The sequence below is a fragment of the Amphiura filiformis genome, chromosome 12, assembly GCF_039555335.1.
Source record: "Amphiura filiformis chromosome 12, Afil_fr2py, whole genome shotgun sequence".
NCBI lineage: Eukaryota > Metazoa > Echinodermata > Ophiuroidea > Amphilepidida > Amphiuridae > Amphiura > Amphiura filiformis.
Genome location: NC_092639.1, coordinates 16875675 through 16893330, shown reverse-complemented (window position 1 = coordinate 16893330; position 17656 = coordinate 16875675). Strand labels below are relative to the sequence as shown.

The following is a 17656-nucleotide window of genomic DNA, read 5'->3' as shown; positions in this document are numbered from 1 at the left end:
ATTCTGATTCTCTTCGTAGACCCAGCTGCGGATGGAGGAGGAGCCAATTACGCTCGAGATACCGAAAAGTTCTACAACCCACAGATCAAGAAAGTTTCAACAACGCTCGACGGTATTCCAAATCAGCTGCACTCCTCTGGGATGCTGCCTCACCATCACTTCAAAGAAATTCAAAAGCACTTCGCGGATGGAAAATTCAGAACTGTTCCACACGTAATCAAGGAAGCGGGATTGGCTGATGTGAGGAGGCGAGATTATCTCACGACCAAGTATGGACTCACTCTGGTTGGACATGAGAACCACGGATGATGACACGCTGCATGGATCTGGTAGGAGAATTGAGGGAGCTAGTCAGAGTATTCAAATCGAAATCGAAAAAGAAGCCGAGGCTGCAGGAGCGTTGAACGCTTACGTGTACTTCATACAGGATGCGCAGGTAAATATCGAAGCCGGAAGATTGCAGAGCGTAAAATACTAAAAAATAAAAGATGTTTCCAAAACACGCGCACTCGGCGATAATCTCAGGCGAAACCATGTCCGGCAAAACCGAGCATGTTTTAAATCTATTAGAAAACGAATATCGTGGATTTTTTGCTTACATAGTGATTATCTGTCCGAACTGGGTTAATAATTCGACTTACCGAGGTAGGCGGTGGATTTTTGATAATCCTTACCAAGTATTTATGATCGATCCAGAAGAATGGTTTCCTGACAAAGACGATCAATTTCAATTATCGATCAAGGTATTTTGGGAAATTGTCGGAAAAATGGATGACTCCCAGGTTCTGTTTTTGATCGACGATAGCATAACCGAAGAAGGAATCGACAAAAAAAGAAGCGTTTTAACAAAACTCGCTTGTTCTGGCAGACACGACAACTGCTCTCTTTGGATGCTCACTCAAGCTTACGTGGCAGTTCCCAAAACTATTAGAAGACAGATCAAATGGCTGTCCACCTTCTATTGTAAAGATGAAGATGATTTTACCACCATCATGAAAGAGAACAAAGTAGTTCCCAAAGAAAAGAGGGAGGCATTAAATAAAAACTAGAAAAAATCAATATTCAAAATTAAATCTTTTTTATGTCCACCCAGAGGATTTGAGTACAGATTAAAAAAGCTCGTTAACATGAATTTTATAATCAAATAAAGAAAATCATGACTGAAGTTGAAGATATAGTTAACGAGGCGATGAATATGGTGTTTTGTCTACTTTGAACAAAACGATGCCTACGGTAGATATTCTGCCTAAGGTAGACTGTACAACTACACAGGAGGAACCTGTAAACACGGACTTTACCAAAACGGAACAACTACGGGAACAGTTGATCGGTGTAGTAGAGACAGGAAAAAGCAAAGAGTATTTGGGAAAAATATAACCTCCGCTGAGATTGATAGGCTTGATCAAAAGAGTCTGACGAGACTCTACGGCAGATACGAGGCTCACATGGGTGGGATAGTGACCAAATCGATGAAAAAGTACCTTGTCACCACTTATATAAATTTGATTGGACTTTTCTTCCAAAAATTTTGTAATTACCGATCGCGATGCTTTGGGAGAGTCTCTGAACGAAGGACCCTTTATCGATTTAGCTTTAAACAAATGGACCAGTGGATTGTATCATAGTTTTGAACATATGCTAGCTCCGTTGGAGGCTATTCTGTTAACTAGCAACAGTATTAAAAAAGTTGACCCTCCTCCAGAAACGGAGTGTACGACGGACGACTCCCAACTCCTAAAACTAAAAAATCAAGAGGTTCTCTTGATTTTTTTATTTATAGCACTTGCTCAGATGGTGCTCAGATATCTGAGCAAATTTGCTTAGATGGTGCTTAGATAGTGCTTAGATAGTGCTTAGATATCTGAGCAAAATTGCTTAGATAGTGCTCAGATAGTGCTTAGATGGTGCTCAGATAGTGCTTAGATTTTTTTTTAATAATAAAAGATGAGTGATCAAGAAACCAAACCACTATCCAAGGTCGAAATGTCAACAGTAACAACAACATCTGCAAAGCCGACAAAAGTTATAGCAAAAGTGAGTCAAGCAAAAGTCAAAGATCCGAAGAGGGTTGCTGCTGGAAAGGCATTAGCCCTAAAAACAAAGAAAAATTAGCAAAATTAAAAGCCTATGAAGCAGAGGAAATAACACAAGAAAACTCGCCTACCGTAGACGAAACGTTAGGCACACCTCTAGAAAAAGTAACCACATCAAACTGGTTGTTAATTCCAGTTCTTGTCGGAGCGGTTAGCTTCGTTGGGGGGGTAGTAACATATAAATATTCTACCACGAACAAAATGTCTACGACTAAAACCCACCCACAATGACCACAGCGGACAACCGTCAACCAAAAGGTGATCCTTTTAATTTTTAGTTACAATAAAGAAGATGGCAGAAACCAATCCAAACGTAAAAATGATCGTAAACGGCGCGTATCACGCTGTAATGATAAGTCTCGGTGTATGGGCTAACTCATTCGTTATGAACAATTTCATGAAAATAAAGCCAGCTAATCTCTCGCAGCTTGATGTAAAGGATATTGGAAAGTTGACTTTGAGCGTCTATTCGGCTACGATGCTCAGAGATTATATCATAAATCGGGGAATTCTTCCGGATGAAATTATAACTTAGTCATGCCGTTTATAGTAGTTAGGTGTATTAAAAAAACCCTCTTAGCACACAGATAGTGCTAAGAGGGGTTTTTGTAAAAATAAAGAGAAAAATGGCGTCGATCGCATTCATGGTTGGTGGAGCCATGGTTAACGCTTTGGCATTTTCAGGAAGCAATTATCTGTTCAACTCTCTTAGTAGTTCGGAAGAACGCAAAAGACACGATCTCGCTCTCGAAAAACTTCAGCACGACCGAGATTCTTGGAATCTAGCGCGTCTTTCAAGAATAGATTACATTAACGATCAATTAAAAAACAGGGTCACGCGGAGAGAACCTTTTTTTTTTTCGATGACGCGATGAGACAGTATTATAATTTAACGGGAATTTTGATGGATTCTTTTCCACCCGAACCACAACTTTATGATGGAGAGTATCTCGACGAAGATCAAACAAAATCGATCCAAAATGGGGAGTTAGCTTTGATCGGACTGGGATTGCTCGGAACCGGTGTGGTCGCTATCAAATACTTTGGATAAAAGTATTTGGGTGGGAGCTGAGCCTCTAATCTCTGGAAAATCATCGAGAGTTACGAGATAATTTCTTCGTTTGAGTAGGTAAAAAGAGTGTAGTGGATGTTAAAATTATTTCTCTTGGGTTTATTTTGTAGATAAATTTTCAGTATATTATCAAGATCGCATAACAAATTAATGCGATCATGACAAAAATCAACGGGGAAATTACCCGTAACTTTGTAGTAAATCTTGTGAACGGCGTTTGAAAAAACCGGGTCTGATCTCAAGACTTTTAACAAGTCTTTTTTACTCAGGGACTCGAACAATTTTTTATTTTTTTATATTTTTTTAACAAACTCGTCGATCAAAATCTCAGAAGTACTCGTAACATTTTCACTGTATTTTGAGTTACAATTTTCACATTTTGGTATGCTTTGCACTCGCGCGGGTTCTTTAAACAACTGATTAAATTCAGTACCGTATAGACAGATCGGTTTTTGTTCTGTTTTCGGAGACGAGTTTTCTTTTTACACAATTTGCAAAAACAACGCTTATATTTACTCGTACACTTCATTTTTGTAACAAACTCGTCGATCAAAATCTCAGAAGTACTCGTAACATTTCCACTGTAGACTTCGATGTATTCTTCAAACTGGTTGATCTTGGTTTCGCAGTATTTTATTGGTTGTCGAATTTGATCGATGTCAACTCGTGGTGAGTTCACGTTAAGAGGTGTGTCGTTTTCAAAACCACAATCATAGCACACGTCACCCACCATGTATTTTGAGTTACAATTTTCACATTTTGGTATGCTTTGCACTCGCGTGGGTTCTTTAAACAACTGATTAAATTCAGTACCGTATAGACAGATCGGTTTTTGTTCTGTTTTCGGAGACGAGTTTTCTTTTACACAATTTGCAAAAACAACGCTTATATTTACTCGTACACTTCATTTTTGTAACAATAAAAATCTCCTTTAGACTGAATGTCTAAAGGAGATTTTTTGTTGGTTATGGTAGACTGTACGACTAGTCTGAGTCTTCGTCATGAATGGCAGGCTTTACAACATGTTCAAAACTGTGGTACATGTTCTCCGACGTTTTACTCATTTTTAGACCCGTAGGTTTAACATGAAGAGTGGAGAATTTATCTAGGACCAAGTTTTCTAGCGTTTTGGTTAGAAGTGAAGGACTCCAAACACCGGATTTTCCGATTCTAGTCTCTATAAACTCAAAGTTGGTAACTTCATAAATTCCACCTTCTTCTAGTTCAACCCATTTCAAAATATCTGGCAATTTTTTTTTTTTTACAATTTTTCAAATTCTTGCTTCGTTATGCTTGATTGTTTTGCCATTTTGTTCGCTTTTTTATTAATTAGGATTTTCTTAAACTGTTTTTATTTTCAAATCGGGGTTAAAAATAAAAGATGGCTGAAACTAAAATGTCTAAGGTTTACTACAGTCCGAGAGGGTATTGGAAGGGTGTTTCTGCGATAGACAAGCTGGCGAAAGAGGCTGGAGTGACGAAAGAAAAAGCTAAAATTTTTTAAAAAAGCAGACTCAGTGGCAAATTTACCTACCACCTCCGAAGTACATTCCCAGAGCAAAATTTAACGTAAGTGTACCTAATGAAGTTCATCAAGCCGATTTGTTGTTTCTCCCTCACGACAGACCGAGTAAAGGAAAAAAGCTTTACAAGTACGCGTTGACTGTGGTGGATGTCGCGAGCAGATACAAGGAAGCTGAGCCTCTGAGCTCGAAGGAATCTGGGGAGGTGGCTAAGGCATTTGAGAAAATTTACTCTCGAGTTTTAAAGTGGCCGAAGCTTCTGCAGGTCGATCCTGGAAGAGAATTCATGGGCAAAGTGAACGAAGTGATAAAAACGCACAAGGTTAATATCAGAAGAGGGTTGCCTGGTCAACATAGAGCTCAGGCAATTGTTGAAAGATTCAACAGAACTTTGGCTGAAAGACTGTTTGGTCATCAGTACTCGCAGGAAATACTGATGGAAGCTCGTGGTCAGAAAAATGTGAGGTCTACCGAGTGGGTGGGTAGGCTTCCGGATGTGATCAGAGCTTTGAACAGCGAAGAGACTCGGCTGATAGGAATGAAACCGGTTGATGCTATCAAGAAGAAAAAGATTAAAACGATGTCTTCAGCTCCACAGAAGTTGAAAAATGAGATTGAAATTCCAGGTAACGTGAGATTGAGATATCTTTACGCTCCCGGAGAGTTGGAGGGAGGTGAAAGAAGACGCGCAACCGATCCCATTTGGTCTCTGGAAACTTACACGGTTGATAGTATCGTGAGGACACCGGGTGATCCAATTTTGTATTATTTGAGTGAAGGTGCACCAAAAAGAGCGTTTGTTAGACAGGAGCTTATGATAGTACCCGAGGGTACACAGTTGCCACCGACAGAGTTTTGAAGTAAAATTTCTTATTCAAGTTTTTCAACACAGTAACCGTGTGCATGTGTGTGAATTTTGTCCTCAAGTATGATTCGTTTGTCATCGTGCGGATCTAGGGCAACTTTGTTGATGGTTTCAGTGTACACCTCGTGCTTGTAACTCCTAATCACATTCATCTTTCTCATTAGAGGTTTCTCATCGAAGAGACAACGCTCGTAGTCGTCAAAGGTAATTTTTCTTTCAACGACTGCTTTTTTGGCACCCTTACATCTCTTTTCCTCTTTTCCCTCATGCATTTTGTAAGAGTACAACTTTGCTCTAAGACCAACAAATTCGGTGATTTGCTTTCCTCCGGCTTCGTCTTTGAACATGCCGGGAACTTTTTTGTTCTTTCCGATCAAAATTTTTGATGGATGATCCTTCGGATAATTTGAAGTGTCAAAGATTTTTTTCACGTCTGGAGTGATGTCCTTGTAAAAATCTTCGGTCTGGATTTCATAAAGCAATGAGTCAGTATCGGTCGCACAAAGCTTTGCCCTGTCTTCATACTTTTTCTTAATGTAATTGTAGTGAAAGTCATACATCTTTGTCTTAGAAATATCTAGGATACTCATTCCAAGATATATTGGCTTGTTGAAGCGCAGTTTGATTTTTTTCATGTGAACAGCCACAAGATTTTCATCAAAGATAGTGTATCGGTCGAAGTTGGGTCTTGAGATTAACTTCCGAGCTTTGGCTTCGCTGGTTACAAGATGAACGTTCACTCTGTTTCGAATGTTTTCCATCGTTTTCCCAAAAACGCTGTTATTCATCAATTTGAAGAAATCCTTCTCAAACTCCGATTTGGCTTGAGTACGAAGCTTGGTATTCAGATCGATGTACTTTTTCATAAAGGGGCTCTCATTAAATTTGATTCCTCTGTGGATCTTAGTTAATTTAAGTCCAAGGTCTAGGTACTGTTTTAAAGCTGTGTGATGAATGATGTATTTTTCCTTATCTCCAAGATTTGGAATGAGTTTTTCCACCCTGTTTATGGTGACTCTTTCAGGTGCTAGGGGTTAGTCATCATGAAGATCATGAAGTTCTTGTGGATACTTCAAGTCCACTTCCAAAATACAAGGGTGTGTATTCCAGGAGTCTAGCTGATTCGGAGTCATCCACTCAAAATCTCCGGTTGGCAATGGTTGACTCATAGCCCAGCCGTAGAGGTTATTAGCGTCGAGGTATTGAATATACTTGGAGGGCTTGTTTGAATCGAAGTCGGATCCCATGTATTTGTTATTTGCTTCTGAATATCTGGTTGAAATCATAGAAATCCCACCTCTGATTCCTTTTTTTCAATCATCATAGCCATGTCATAATCCATAAGGAGTTCCAATTTTACACCCGTCGTTTTTAGCATGGCGTCGTAGGACAATCCGGGGGCTGTGTAATACCAACAAGGATCTAATTTGTAATTTTTCAAGCATACTTTCCTAAAACTCTCAAAAAACATCCGCTAGAAGAAGAACGTCGGATTTAAGATACAGATCGTGGTACTCCCTCATAGTTTTCATCTTGAAAGTATTCCAAACATTTTGTGCGTGCTGATAGTCCTCGTCAGAAATTTCTGATTCGTTGAGCTTGGAATAAAACGCTTGCTTGGAAGGGAGACTAGTTTCCTGAAGTTTCTCAAGAGAGTTAACGTGATCATAGGGGTATGCACCTTTTCTTAATAAAAGCTTAAGCCGATCTTCTTGGAAAAATTTTGATATTTCAAAAAATGAGTCCAAATTTTCGACGAGTTTACCCAACCCAGCAGTCATGAATTTAAAACTATCGATAAATCTAAGATCTCGCTTAACTTCCATTTCTTTTCCTTCCTTATTGGTAAAAGTATCAACCAATATCTTCTTAGTGAATGAGATGTACTTCTCTTCATTGGAAGGAATACAGTCAATCTCTCCCTCTGTTTTGCCAAGATTCTTAATAAACAGATGAGCGTCATATCCAGCTAGATTATGAAAATCACAGGAAAGAACTTTGGTTTCCTATATTTTATATTGCAGATATTGTGGGCAGCTCCTCTAAAGGTTCCCTTATAGTGACAGTGGTATCTGACGTTGTAATTATCTTTATCATTAGGAGTCAGTGGATCCTTACAAATGTGGCAGTGGGTAGACTTTTCAAAGATCCTTTTTTCCTTGGATCCAAAGATCATCTCCTTTTGGAACTTAAATTGTTGATGGATCTCTTTGATGTTTTCCTCTAGAGTTTCCACAAAAATCTGAGCCACATCATCATCCTCGGATTCCTTGGTAAAAATGACCGGTTCTTGCGTGTATACAGAGTCATCAAAACACTTGATGTAATAACAAAAGCCTGATGGTTCATGCTTCTGATACTTATTAGTGTAGGAGTCTTTGGGGCTTGGTTGACATGTGTGAATCGGTTTTGTAAAAGATTCAAAATCGGCGTACACAACAAAGGGAACGTTCTGAAACTTAAAATGATGTTTAAAATACTGAAATGAATCCTTCTCTGGATCTGGCATTTCAATTTTCACGGTTTCATGCAGATTGCATAGGTCTTTATGAACGCCAAGACGTTCTTGAGAAGTAAAGGAAGAGTAACAATTTCGACAATAGTAACGCTTTACCTTCTTTTTATACTTTTGTCCATATTGCAATCTGCTCATGCTCTTAATCACACAATAGTGCTGGGTGTCATAGCCATCCTTATTTTTACCCAAAATAAAAGAAGATCAACTTCGTGCTCTCGACTATTAGAGTAAGGACTTGTTCTAAGCGGGTAGACTTCATTTTGTACAACCTCTCGGATGATTTTTTTTTTCGGCGTATCCCGAGACATTGACAGAAATCGATGGATTGTTTTTTTCAAATTTGTCCCAGTCTTTAAGAGTAGTTGGGAAAGGAATGTCTTTCCAGTTAAGTAAATCCGCTTTTGCTTTCAACTTTTTGTCTATTCTTTCAGCATTTTTAGCAACTGGATGTAGGGCTCTAGCAACAGACCATTTAGAACACTGTTGGTCATCATTCTTAAGATTGATGATCGCTTCCTTTTTGGCTAAAAATTCTGGAAGTGGAATGTATGAACCTCCTTGCATCGGTTGGTACTTGGCCGTGTGAATCTCTAGAGATACGATCTCCTTGAATATCCAACCACTCCCACTGTTTTGGAATGTAGCGATATTTTCTAGAATTTGACTCGTCGTAGTTTCATAAAAATCATCAAGATCCGTACCCGCTAGAATTTCCTTCGTGGTAGAACGAAATGTGCTTTCTATAACATCAGTTTCACCAGTTTGTAAATTTGTTTTTTCAAACAGGCACTTAAAGACCAAATGAACTTTTTTCTGTCTGTTGTTTGAAAAAAGGCTAATAATGCTTTGTTTGACAGTTACAAAGAAGATGCTGGGGTCATAACCATCACGTCCACCAATCGTGTACTGTTCGACAAAGTTGTTAAGAGCCGAATTGGTCTTTTTAGTGTTGAATGAATGACGAGGTTCTTTGGAAGGTTCCTGAATGTCAAAAATTTTCGAAGAAAGGATGTAATTTTCCTTGAGTTTTTCATTGAGTGCATCTTTGTTCAGTTTTGAGTATCCTCGAAGGCCTGCATTTTTGCAAGCGTGTTTAATTCCTTTTGGTGTACTCTCCTCTTTGTCGTCTGTCTTCATTTTTTGCTTCCTCGATCGTCTTGTAATCCGGAGGAGGCTTGCTGATTAATTTTCTCAACTCTTCCTTTTTCAGTTTAGAGTATCCTCGATATCCGTTTTTTCTAGCGTATTCGCGAAATTCTTTCGCGGTTGAAATTTTACGAATAATCATTCTAGCTTTATTTTTTATTATATTCTTTTTAAACCAAAATATTTATTTTTCTAAATTGATTTTTTCTGCTTTCTTTTTAGCATAATATTTTTTAGAAGCCTTTTTATATGATTCTTTGTGTCTCAAATATAGCTCTTTCGAATATTTAAGCGGATTACACAGCCCAAGTTCAGTACACAAAATTCCATCATATCGATTAATCATCGTATGATAACCAAAAAATTTGTCTGGATTTTTCTTATGACTAAGCTGAATCCACTGATCCTTGTAAAATACAAACAAATGCTTGTTTTCAACTTTTGACTCAAGAGTAATTTCTTTTTCGATGTTGCGATAATTTTTAAACGATTCCATTTTTTTATTATAAGATTTTTTTAATAAAATTTTTTTTTTTTAATCAAAAATTTTTTGATTTTGATGAAGAGGTTAAAAAAAAATGCAGGGGAAATTTTACCCCTGCATTTTTTTTTTTTTTGATAAGATTGAAATGCAGGAGAATTTTTCCGTGTAATTTGGATTGGGGTGAATTAAAAATGCAAGGATGTTTTTCTGTGTAATCTTGTGTTGTTGTTTGTTCTGTGTAATCCTGTGCTGTTGTTTTTTCTGTGTAATCCAGTGTTGTTGTTTTTTCTGTGTAATCCGGTGTTGTTGTTTTTTCTGTGCAATCCTGTGTTGTTGTTTTTTCTGTATATATCCTGTGTAAATTATTGTTCTGTATAATCCTGTGTAATTTTTTTTGTTAAATTTTCCCCTGTATTTTGCCCTGAAAAAATGGATCTAAGGTTACACAGAAAAATGACAGAAATGAGCTCGTATCCCCCTTTCCCTACTACTTATAGTCTGCACTGTGTGCACTTTGTACAATATAGTTCAGTTCAAAATGCCGGCCATGTATGACTATATTGTGATCGGTGCAGGAAGCGCAGGATGTGTAGTTGCTTCTCGGTTGTCAGAAGATTCCAATTCTACTGTTCTCCTGTTGGAAGCAGGACCATCTGATAAGGATTATCATGATTATCCTAATATATCTATACCTGCAATGGTTGGAACGCTGTGGCAAACCGACATAGATTGGAGTTTTAAGGTGCGTAAACGTTTGTGAAACAGGACAGAGAGCGTAATTTTCCTCTAGTGTATCTAAACTCCTCACAAAAGTTTGAAAAGTTTTTTTAAACCATCTAGGCCTATATCTCAGATTATTTGTGACATGTTCATATCGTGTTTCATATCTATGGATAGCTACGTTATTTTCCTTTACAATGACACCACATTTGACACAATCACCTTTTTCACGGCTGAGTACGCGTCTTGTGAATGTAGTGGGGTCTCAAACAGAATGTGCCAAATTGACCATTATTCTGTGCTCAAACAACACTAGTCACTAAACACACACGCAGCCACAATAGCAAGGCACGTCCTCCTCATGTTGCTCACCAACCTGGTCACACGTTACTGTGGAATGGCATTCCGTTCTTCAACCAGGACTCGTCGCAGGTCATTCAATGTGGTTGCATTGGCTACTCTGGGACGACTAAGCTGGTTTCACAAGTGTTGAATCGGGTTGATGTCTGGGCTGATGGCAGGCCATTTCCATTCTCTCTACTCCCATATTCTGTAGGTAGTCGTTGACTACCCTGGCTCTGTAGGGTCGAGCTTTGTCGTCTTGGAGGATTGCATGAGGTCCCAGATTGTGGAGATATGGGATTACAGTATGCACAGAATAATGGTCAACTTGGCACATTCGGTTTGAAACCCCACTACATTCACAAGACGTGTACGTATACTCAGGCGTGAAAAAGGTGATTATTTCAAATGTGGTGTTATTGTAAAGGAGAATAAAGTATCCATTGGTATGCAACACGATATGAGCATGTCACAAATTACAGCAGTCATTGCCGTACGCCAGAGTGTCTAGAATGCTGCTAAAATAAGAAAAAAATTAATGCTAATTTATTACACATTCTAGGGAAGCGTGGTTACCTTTATGAAATCGCCGAGTGGGAGGGTTTTCAATGAAATATTTTTTGTGTAAAAACTTGATGAACAATATTCCTCTTTTTTATGGAAAATATTGCTTGGATTTTCGTGGAAGTTGTATCTTAATTACAACTACGAGCTGCGTGAATTGCAGGAATCGAGATGATCACATTTGAAAACAAGCGTTGTTTGATTGCTATCCACTGCCACTTTTGATACAAAACGGCGATTTAAAACGTGTTCATGTTCGTGCGTTTTTTTTCGTACAAGCTAACAGATTCATTACAGAAAATAAAGGTAAGATTTTGGTCTTATCGTGTACAGCGCCTTTTCCTCTAGGAGCCGTTTTTTCATTTTTTTTAATTTCCGTCAAAAAAACAAAAATTTACACCAGTAGGCCCTATTGCCTAAATTAGGCTGAAACTGTCAAATTTCCACCATTTTTATCAAATATTCCTAAAAGATGGTCAAAATTCAAAAAAATAAAAAAACCGTTCCTAGATTTTCATACCTAGTTTTTGAAAATTAATAAGAAAGATTTTTTTACTGAAAAAATAATTAGTTACGGTGTACGTAAATTTGTGGGTCAAAATCACGCTTTTTGATGATTTTCTCCAAAAGTAAACATTTTTACATAAATCTGACGTCACCGTTGGATTTGTCAGGTCATTTCCATTCTAAATATGTATACTTTTATACACTTTAGATCAACAATTTAGAAGTTACAAGCAGGGGCGGCGCCAGGGTATTTTGATAGGGGGGGGCAAAACAATTTTCGAAATTTGTTATGCAGCGCGATAGCGCTGCCGCCGCGCTTGCGCGACGCAGGGGGGTGTCTGAGGGGGGATGTGGCCCCCTCAGAATTGGGAAAATTTTGAAAATGAAAGCACAAATGAAGCCATTTGATGCACCATTTTCACCCCTTTTAGGTTATTTATTTATTTTCTAACCGCATATTTTTATGGATTTCATTCACGGGCCCGACTTTCAGCCCGCTGGTTTTAGGCAAATCCAGCACCTTTTGGCAACAGAATAAGTTCATGGTACAAATGTGCGAGAAGTGAAATATGGTGGAAATGTAAAATAAAGTCGCGCGAAGCGCAAAAAAATTGGCACTTTTTAGTCTAAAATGGCCAAATATGAGGTTACTTTAGTCAGAAACCAGGAGCGTTAGAAGGTGCCCCCTATGATCACTAAAAGCCGAAAAGGTCCACTTTGCGAGCGTAGCGAGAAAAAAAATGCTTTTTCAGTCAGGACAAAAATTGCCCATTCGCGAGTGTAGCGAGCGAAAAATTAGGTTCTTTATGCTTTCTTGGTCAAAATTTTAGGAAAAGGTCCAAAACAGGGCCATCATTTCAAAATCAGCCCCCAATAAATCCTGGCTACGCCCCTGGCCGGCCGTAATGAAGCCAATTGCTTATATTTACGCTCGTATATCCGGGTGCATAATGTTTACACTATTTCTGATACAATGTGATGAAACCCCGTAAAAGTTGTGTAATATCGGACTGAAAGTAAACTTATTTAAAATGATTAATTGCTGCATGACACAGACTTGCATGTGTTGCCGCGCCAGGAAAATGACGTAGCCAGGATTTTTCCAAAGTTGTTGGGAGAAAAGGCAAGAGAGAGGCCATGCGACTTTTATGGGGGAAAATTTGCCGAAAATGGGCCCAAAATATAAAAATCAACAACTTTAAAACCGCGTAGGTCAGCATTCCACAAGGGCCAAGATCCGAAGGGGGGAGTTTCCTCCTTTTAACCATGGCCAGGGAGGGGAATTTCTCCTTTTCTTCTTCTCCTCCTCTCTTTCTCTCCCTCCTTTTCTCTCTCCTTCTTCTCTTTCTCTTTTTCCTTTCGTTTACCTCTTTTTGAAAATTATAGGGGGGCAATTGCCCCCTTGCCCCCCTAATGGCGCCGCCCTGGTTACAAGACCAAAACGTTTTCATAATTCCATGGTTCAGACCAACCGTAAGTATCAAAATACAGCAGTGGACGCCGTTCACCAGTATTTCTAAAAGGCCGCTAGAATAAGAAAACTTTTAATGCTATTTTCTTGCACATGCTGAGGAAGCCTGATTACCTTTTTAAAATAGCCGAGTGGGATGGTTTTCAATGAAATATATTTTGTGTAAAAACTGAAGCATCATAATGTATAAAAAATATTTGAATATATCATATATGACGATTCGTAGCTATTCGTAATACCCAACGGTGCCAAAGTTTATGTGGTTTAGAAAGCAGAGAATTTTATTTCAATTTTATATGTACGCCAAATTATTTTCTGAAATTAGTGTAAATAAACACTGAATTGATGGTGAAAATTTTATGTAAAATTTACGTAGGTCCCCACTAAAAATTACTATTTCGTCTTTATGGGATTCTAATCTCCAATATCTGGAAGAAACTTTTGGGGACCTACGTGGACTTCTCCTATAAATTGCAAACATTCCGACCGTGTATACACTAAAAATGGTAGGCTCCATTATACTGACACATGTATATTATAGGAGTAGCACGTCCAGCCGCACGGCGAGTCAAAATCGATATTGTATTGTGCAATGTGCATGTATGAGAGGCCCATTTATTGTCGGATTTTTGTATGTAGAACACGCAGTTATTAACATTTGAGCGCTATTAATACACATTAATGTTTTTAAAATGTAAGCAAATAAAATTCCAAAATATGGTATCTTTTCTGTCTTTGCTTATCACGTGGTAAGCCTATGATGAAGTTGCGATTATATGTTCAAAAAAGTTTCAAGATGGATACCAACAAGTCATGTGGCCTAGCGGTCTAAGGCGCTAGGCTCATTCAGAATTCACCATAGCGGTGTGGCGTGAGTTCGAGCCCCACCCCTGCCAAACTAAATTTCCCTTTTTCTAAAAAAAAATCATATTATGTTAGGGAAATGTGGCTGGGAGAATTAATGTATGACAAAGTGTGGTGTGGTAGCAAAATAATAGATCCAGTTGGTTAAGAATGATTGGTTGATGCATTCACGTCAAGCGGTATCGCTCGAAAGTTGAGATTTCTTCAACTCGCAAAAGCGACGTCGTTTTTGCCTCTGCGATTTGTATCAATTCTCGCTATTCACAATAAGGGCGCCGCCAGCGGTTTGCGATGTAATCGTGATGTATCATGGGAAAAGGTCGACATCCAAGTCCGCGCAATACGAATATTACCATGCTATTACATAGGAACACGTGACAATATTTTTTAGTTTGTCAAAATAAAGGTGTTACACGCGAATCGATACTCAATAATACTTAATAATGTGATTTGAAATGTGCACAATTAATTTTTTCTCTATCGATTTGCGTGTAATACCGTTATATTGACAAACTAAAAAATATTGTCACGTGTTCCTATGTAATAGCATGGTAATATTCGTATTGCGCGGACTTGGATGTCGACCTTTTCCCATGATACATCACGATTACATAGCAAACCGCTGGCGGCGCCCTTATTGCGAATAGCGAGAATTGATCGGCTTGACGCTCTGAAAACGGAAGTAAACACTGACCATGCGTGAGAATCGCTTTTCTGCAAAAGCGATCGAGTATAAATTCAGCTTAACAGAAACCAAAAGAGGTAGAACAAATTTTTTCATTTAAATACATTGCAGCCTGCAATACTAGTGGAGTTGTCAGAAATTCATGACAATCTTATAGATTAACTTTTTAATCTTTATGAATTAAGAGAATTACGCATCTATGCTTCAACCGCAACATCACAACTCACCCTGCAACTCACTCCACAACTCGATCGTTCAAATAAGTACAATATTTTTTTTAAAACAATACCATGAATACCGTAGTTCTATACAAAAGATACAATAAGAGTCTGTGCAATAATCATATGTACCCCGGGTAGGCAATTCTCAACAGGGAATGTCAAAAATTGCTTCCCCCATTTTCCGCGTCAAAAACCTTTGCCCCCCTTTTGACATGCCAAAAAATCTTCCCCCTTTTAAACATGCATATTTTGGGGAACCCAAAATTTTGCATATATTGAACATGTTCCTAACATTTTCATAAACTTTTTTAGTGCGTAATATAGAAACGGTGCCCAAAACATCTCAAAATCGCTTGCCCAGCACCCCTTTCGACCTGGCAAAATGCTTGCCCCCCTTTTAACCTGCCAAAAATCTTTGCCCCCCCATAATTGACCACCCCGGGGTACACATGATTATTGCACCACCCCTAACTACACCAACCCAGCACTCTCTTAAATTGGAAATGGCCTGTCCCTAATTTGGGACGGCGAAAGATTGAAAAACAATGAAAATCAATCCTTTCTACTGAAAATTCAATCGAAAAAGATTTGCCCCTAACTTTAATCACTAAAAGATTGAGAATCACTCCTTTTGATTGAAAAAAAAATTGAAAAATTCAAATCACCCGACGGCGAGATTGAAAATTCAATCTTTTTGATTGAATATTCAATAGGGCAGTTTAAGAGAACAATGCACAATTCGCCATCGTATTTTGTAATTTTTTTTTGCTCTCTGAAAAGGTAAACTGTTGCTTCGACGGTTGCCTATATGGTTGGGTGAGATCGATATATAATGTGTCGCTTCATGTAAAAACGTTTTGTCAATATTTTTGTTGGCAAATGCCCACAGACATGTAGGGGGCTTATACGCTGGCGAAGTTATGTAATAATCAAATTAACCACCATAGCAATAGGTGAAAACAATTTTTGAATTTTCTGCATTGGTACCATAGATGAACTCCTGGATGGGGCAGCTTTAATTAGCATGAGGCCGCATTGATATGTATATAGCGTATTGTTATTTAAATTTGTGCCCAGACGTATTGAGGGCGACAGTCATATTATCCAGACGGAGAATGGCTGCATATGCCGGGCATGTCAAATTGCTGAGTGAAGGCTGATATTAACCTATCTGTATAGGTAATAAGCTAGTATATTTCGTGTACCAGTTGGTTATAACAAAAAATTAGTATCATATTAAATATATTACATGAATTTGAAGAGCAGAGCTTCGAAATCTAGCTAAGTCAGGTGATGTGAAATTCTTCTGCGTGACCCCCTCTGCGTGGTTGAATTATATTCATAAAACATTGAATTTAACAGATACCATGGGCAGCCAACCACGATTTATCAGCATTTAAGATATATGTTAATTAACAAAGATAAATAATAAAGAGTACAAATGGCAATTAACTAGTAAACAAGCCTGAAATCTTAAAATGTTGCCACGTGATTTCCCGAACACATGATATTCAACATGTGACCACTATTCAGATTTACCGTAAATATTTGGAGTATTGTTGCACGGCTTGCATAGTCGTATAGTCAACTGTGCATTTCTTTACCTCCGTATAAAATCAATAATTCATGCTGGGAGCCAAGTAACATTCTGTCTGCTTACTGCAGATTGGTATTTTATTTTACTTGAGAGCATAATAGAAATACATAAGACGAATAAGGCGCCATGATGGAAGGTCAGGTCGGGTATCAAAGGTTATTATAACTTCAAATACTACTTGTATTTCACACCTTGCCTCTGTCACATATTTCCTTCATATTATTGACAGCAAGTCCTAATTTTGACTTTGCTATTGCAAAATGTCATTTCATATCAAATTAGTAGACTTTCTTTGAAAAAACATATCACTGGTGCCTGATGGGAATACCCGTCCGCCATTTCATTAAACTGGATCGTTTTCGCCTGGTTTGTGCCCAGATGTATTGAGGGCGCGCTATACTCTCATTGAACAGGCAAAGTTCGCAAAACTAACAACGTTGTTATTTGCCAATATCAATTAACATGATCTAAGGGGTCGAACATGAATTATTCATAACGGATCGATAACTGGCCTCACTTTCTAGCTAGTAAACCAGCTGAATTTTTCATAGGTTTTGCGTTGCTAATAGAATAACCGTGAATTTAGTGTCACCCCCTTGTTGGTACGTTCATGCGGTACCTCTGCATTGAACCATGTCATGCTGAAACTCGCACCCAGAAAAGACCGGTATTGTATTCAATCTACGATTGCAGACATCCACAGGTGATGAGTTCAACCTGCTTGTAGTGCAGCGCGATATATTCAAAATTGTTTTCACCTATTGCTATGGTAGTTAATCCGATTTATTACGTAACTTTGCCAACGTATTTAGCACATCGGTCATTATGTAACTTACTTTCAGACTGTTCCCCAGAAGCACGCAGCGCAAGCATACACAGACGAAACAATTGCATGGCCTCGTGGAAAGGTAAGCAAAATTTATTAAAGAAAGCACTATTTTTTAACTTTTAGTCTTGTAGCATTGAAGACATTGTAAATCATAA

General features: G+C 38.3%; 1 protein-coding gene across 2 annotated transcripts in view; it reads left to right on the top strand.

Annotated features, from left to right (window-relative positions):
* The first annotated feature begins 10237 nt into the window (after positions 1-10237).
* The window catches only part of LOC140165875 (alcohol dehydrogenase [acceptor]-like), a 67458-nt gene continuing 60039 nt past the window's right edge, over positions 10238-17656 (top strand). For both annotated transcript variants that reach the window (XM_072189215.1, XM_072189216.1), the window contains exons 1-2: positions 10238-10443; positions 17515-17580. In XM_072189215.1, the coding sequence (XP_072045316.1) occupies positions 10240-10443; positions 17515-17580 (270 nt within the window). In that variant the 5' untranslated portion in view covers positions 10238-10239. The remainder of the gene's footprint in view (positions 10444-17514; positions 17581-17656) is intronic.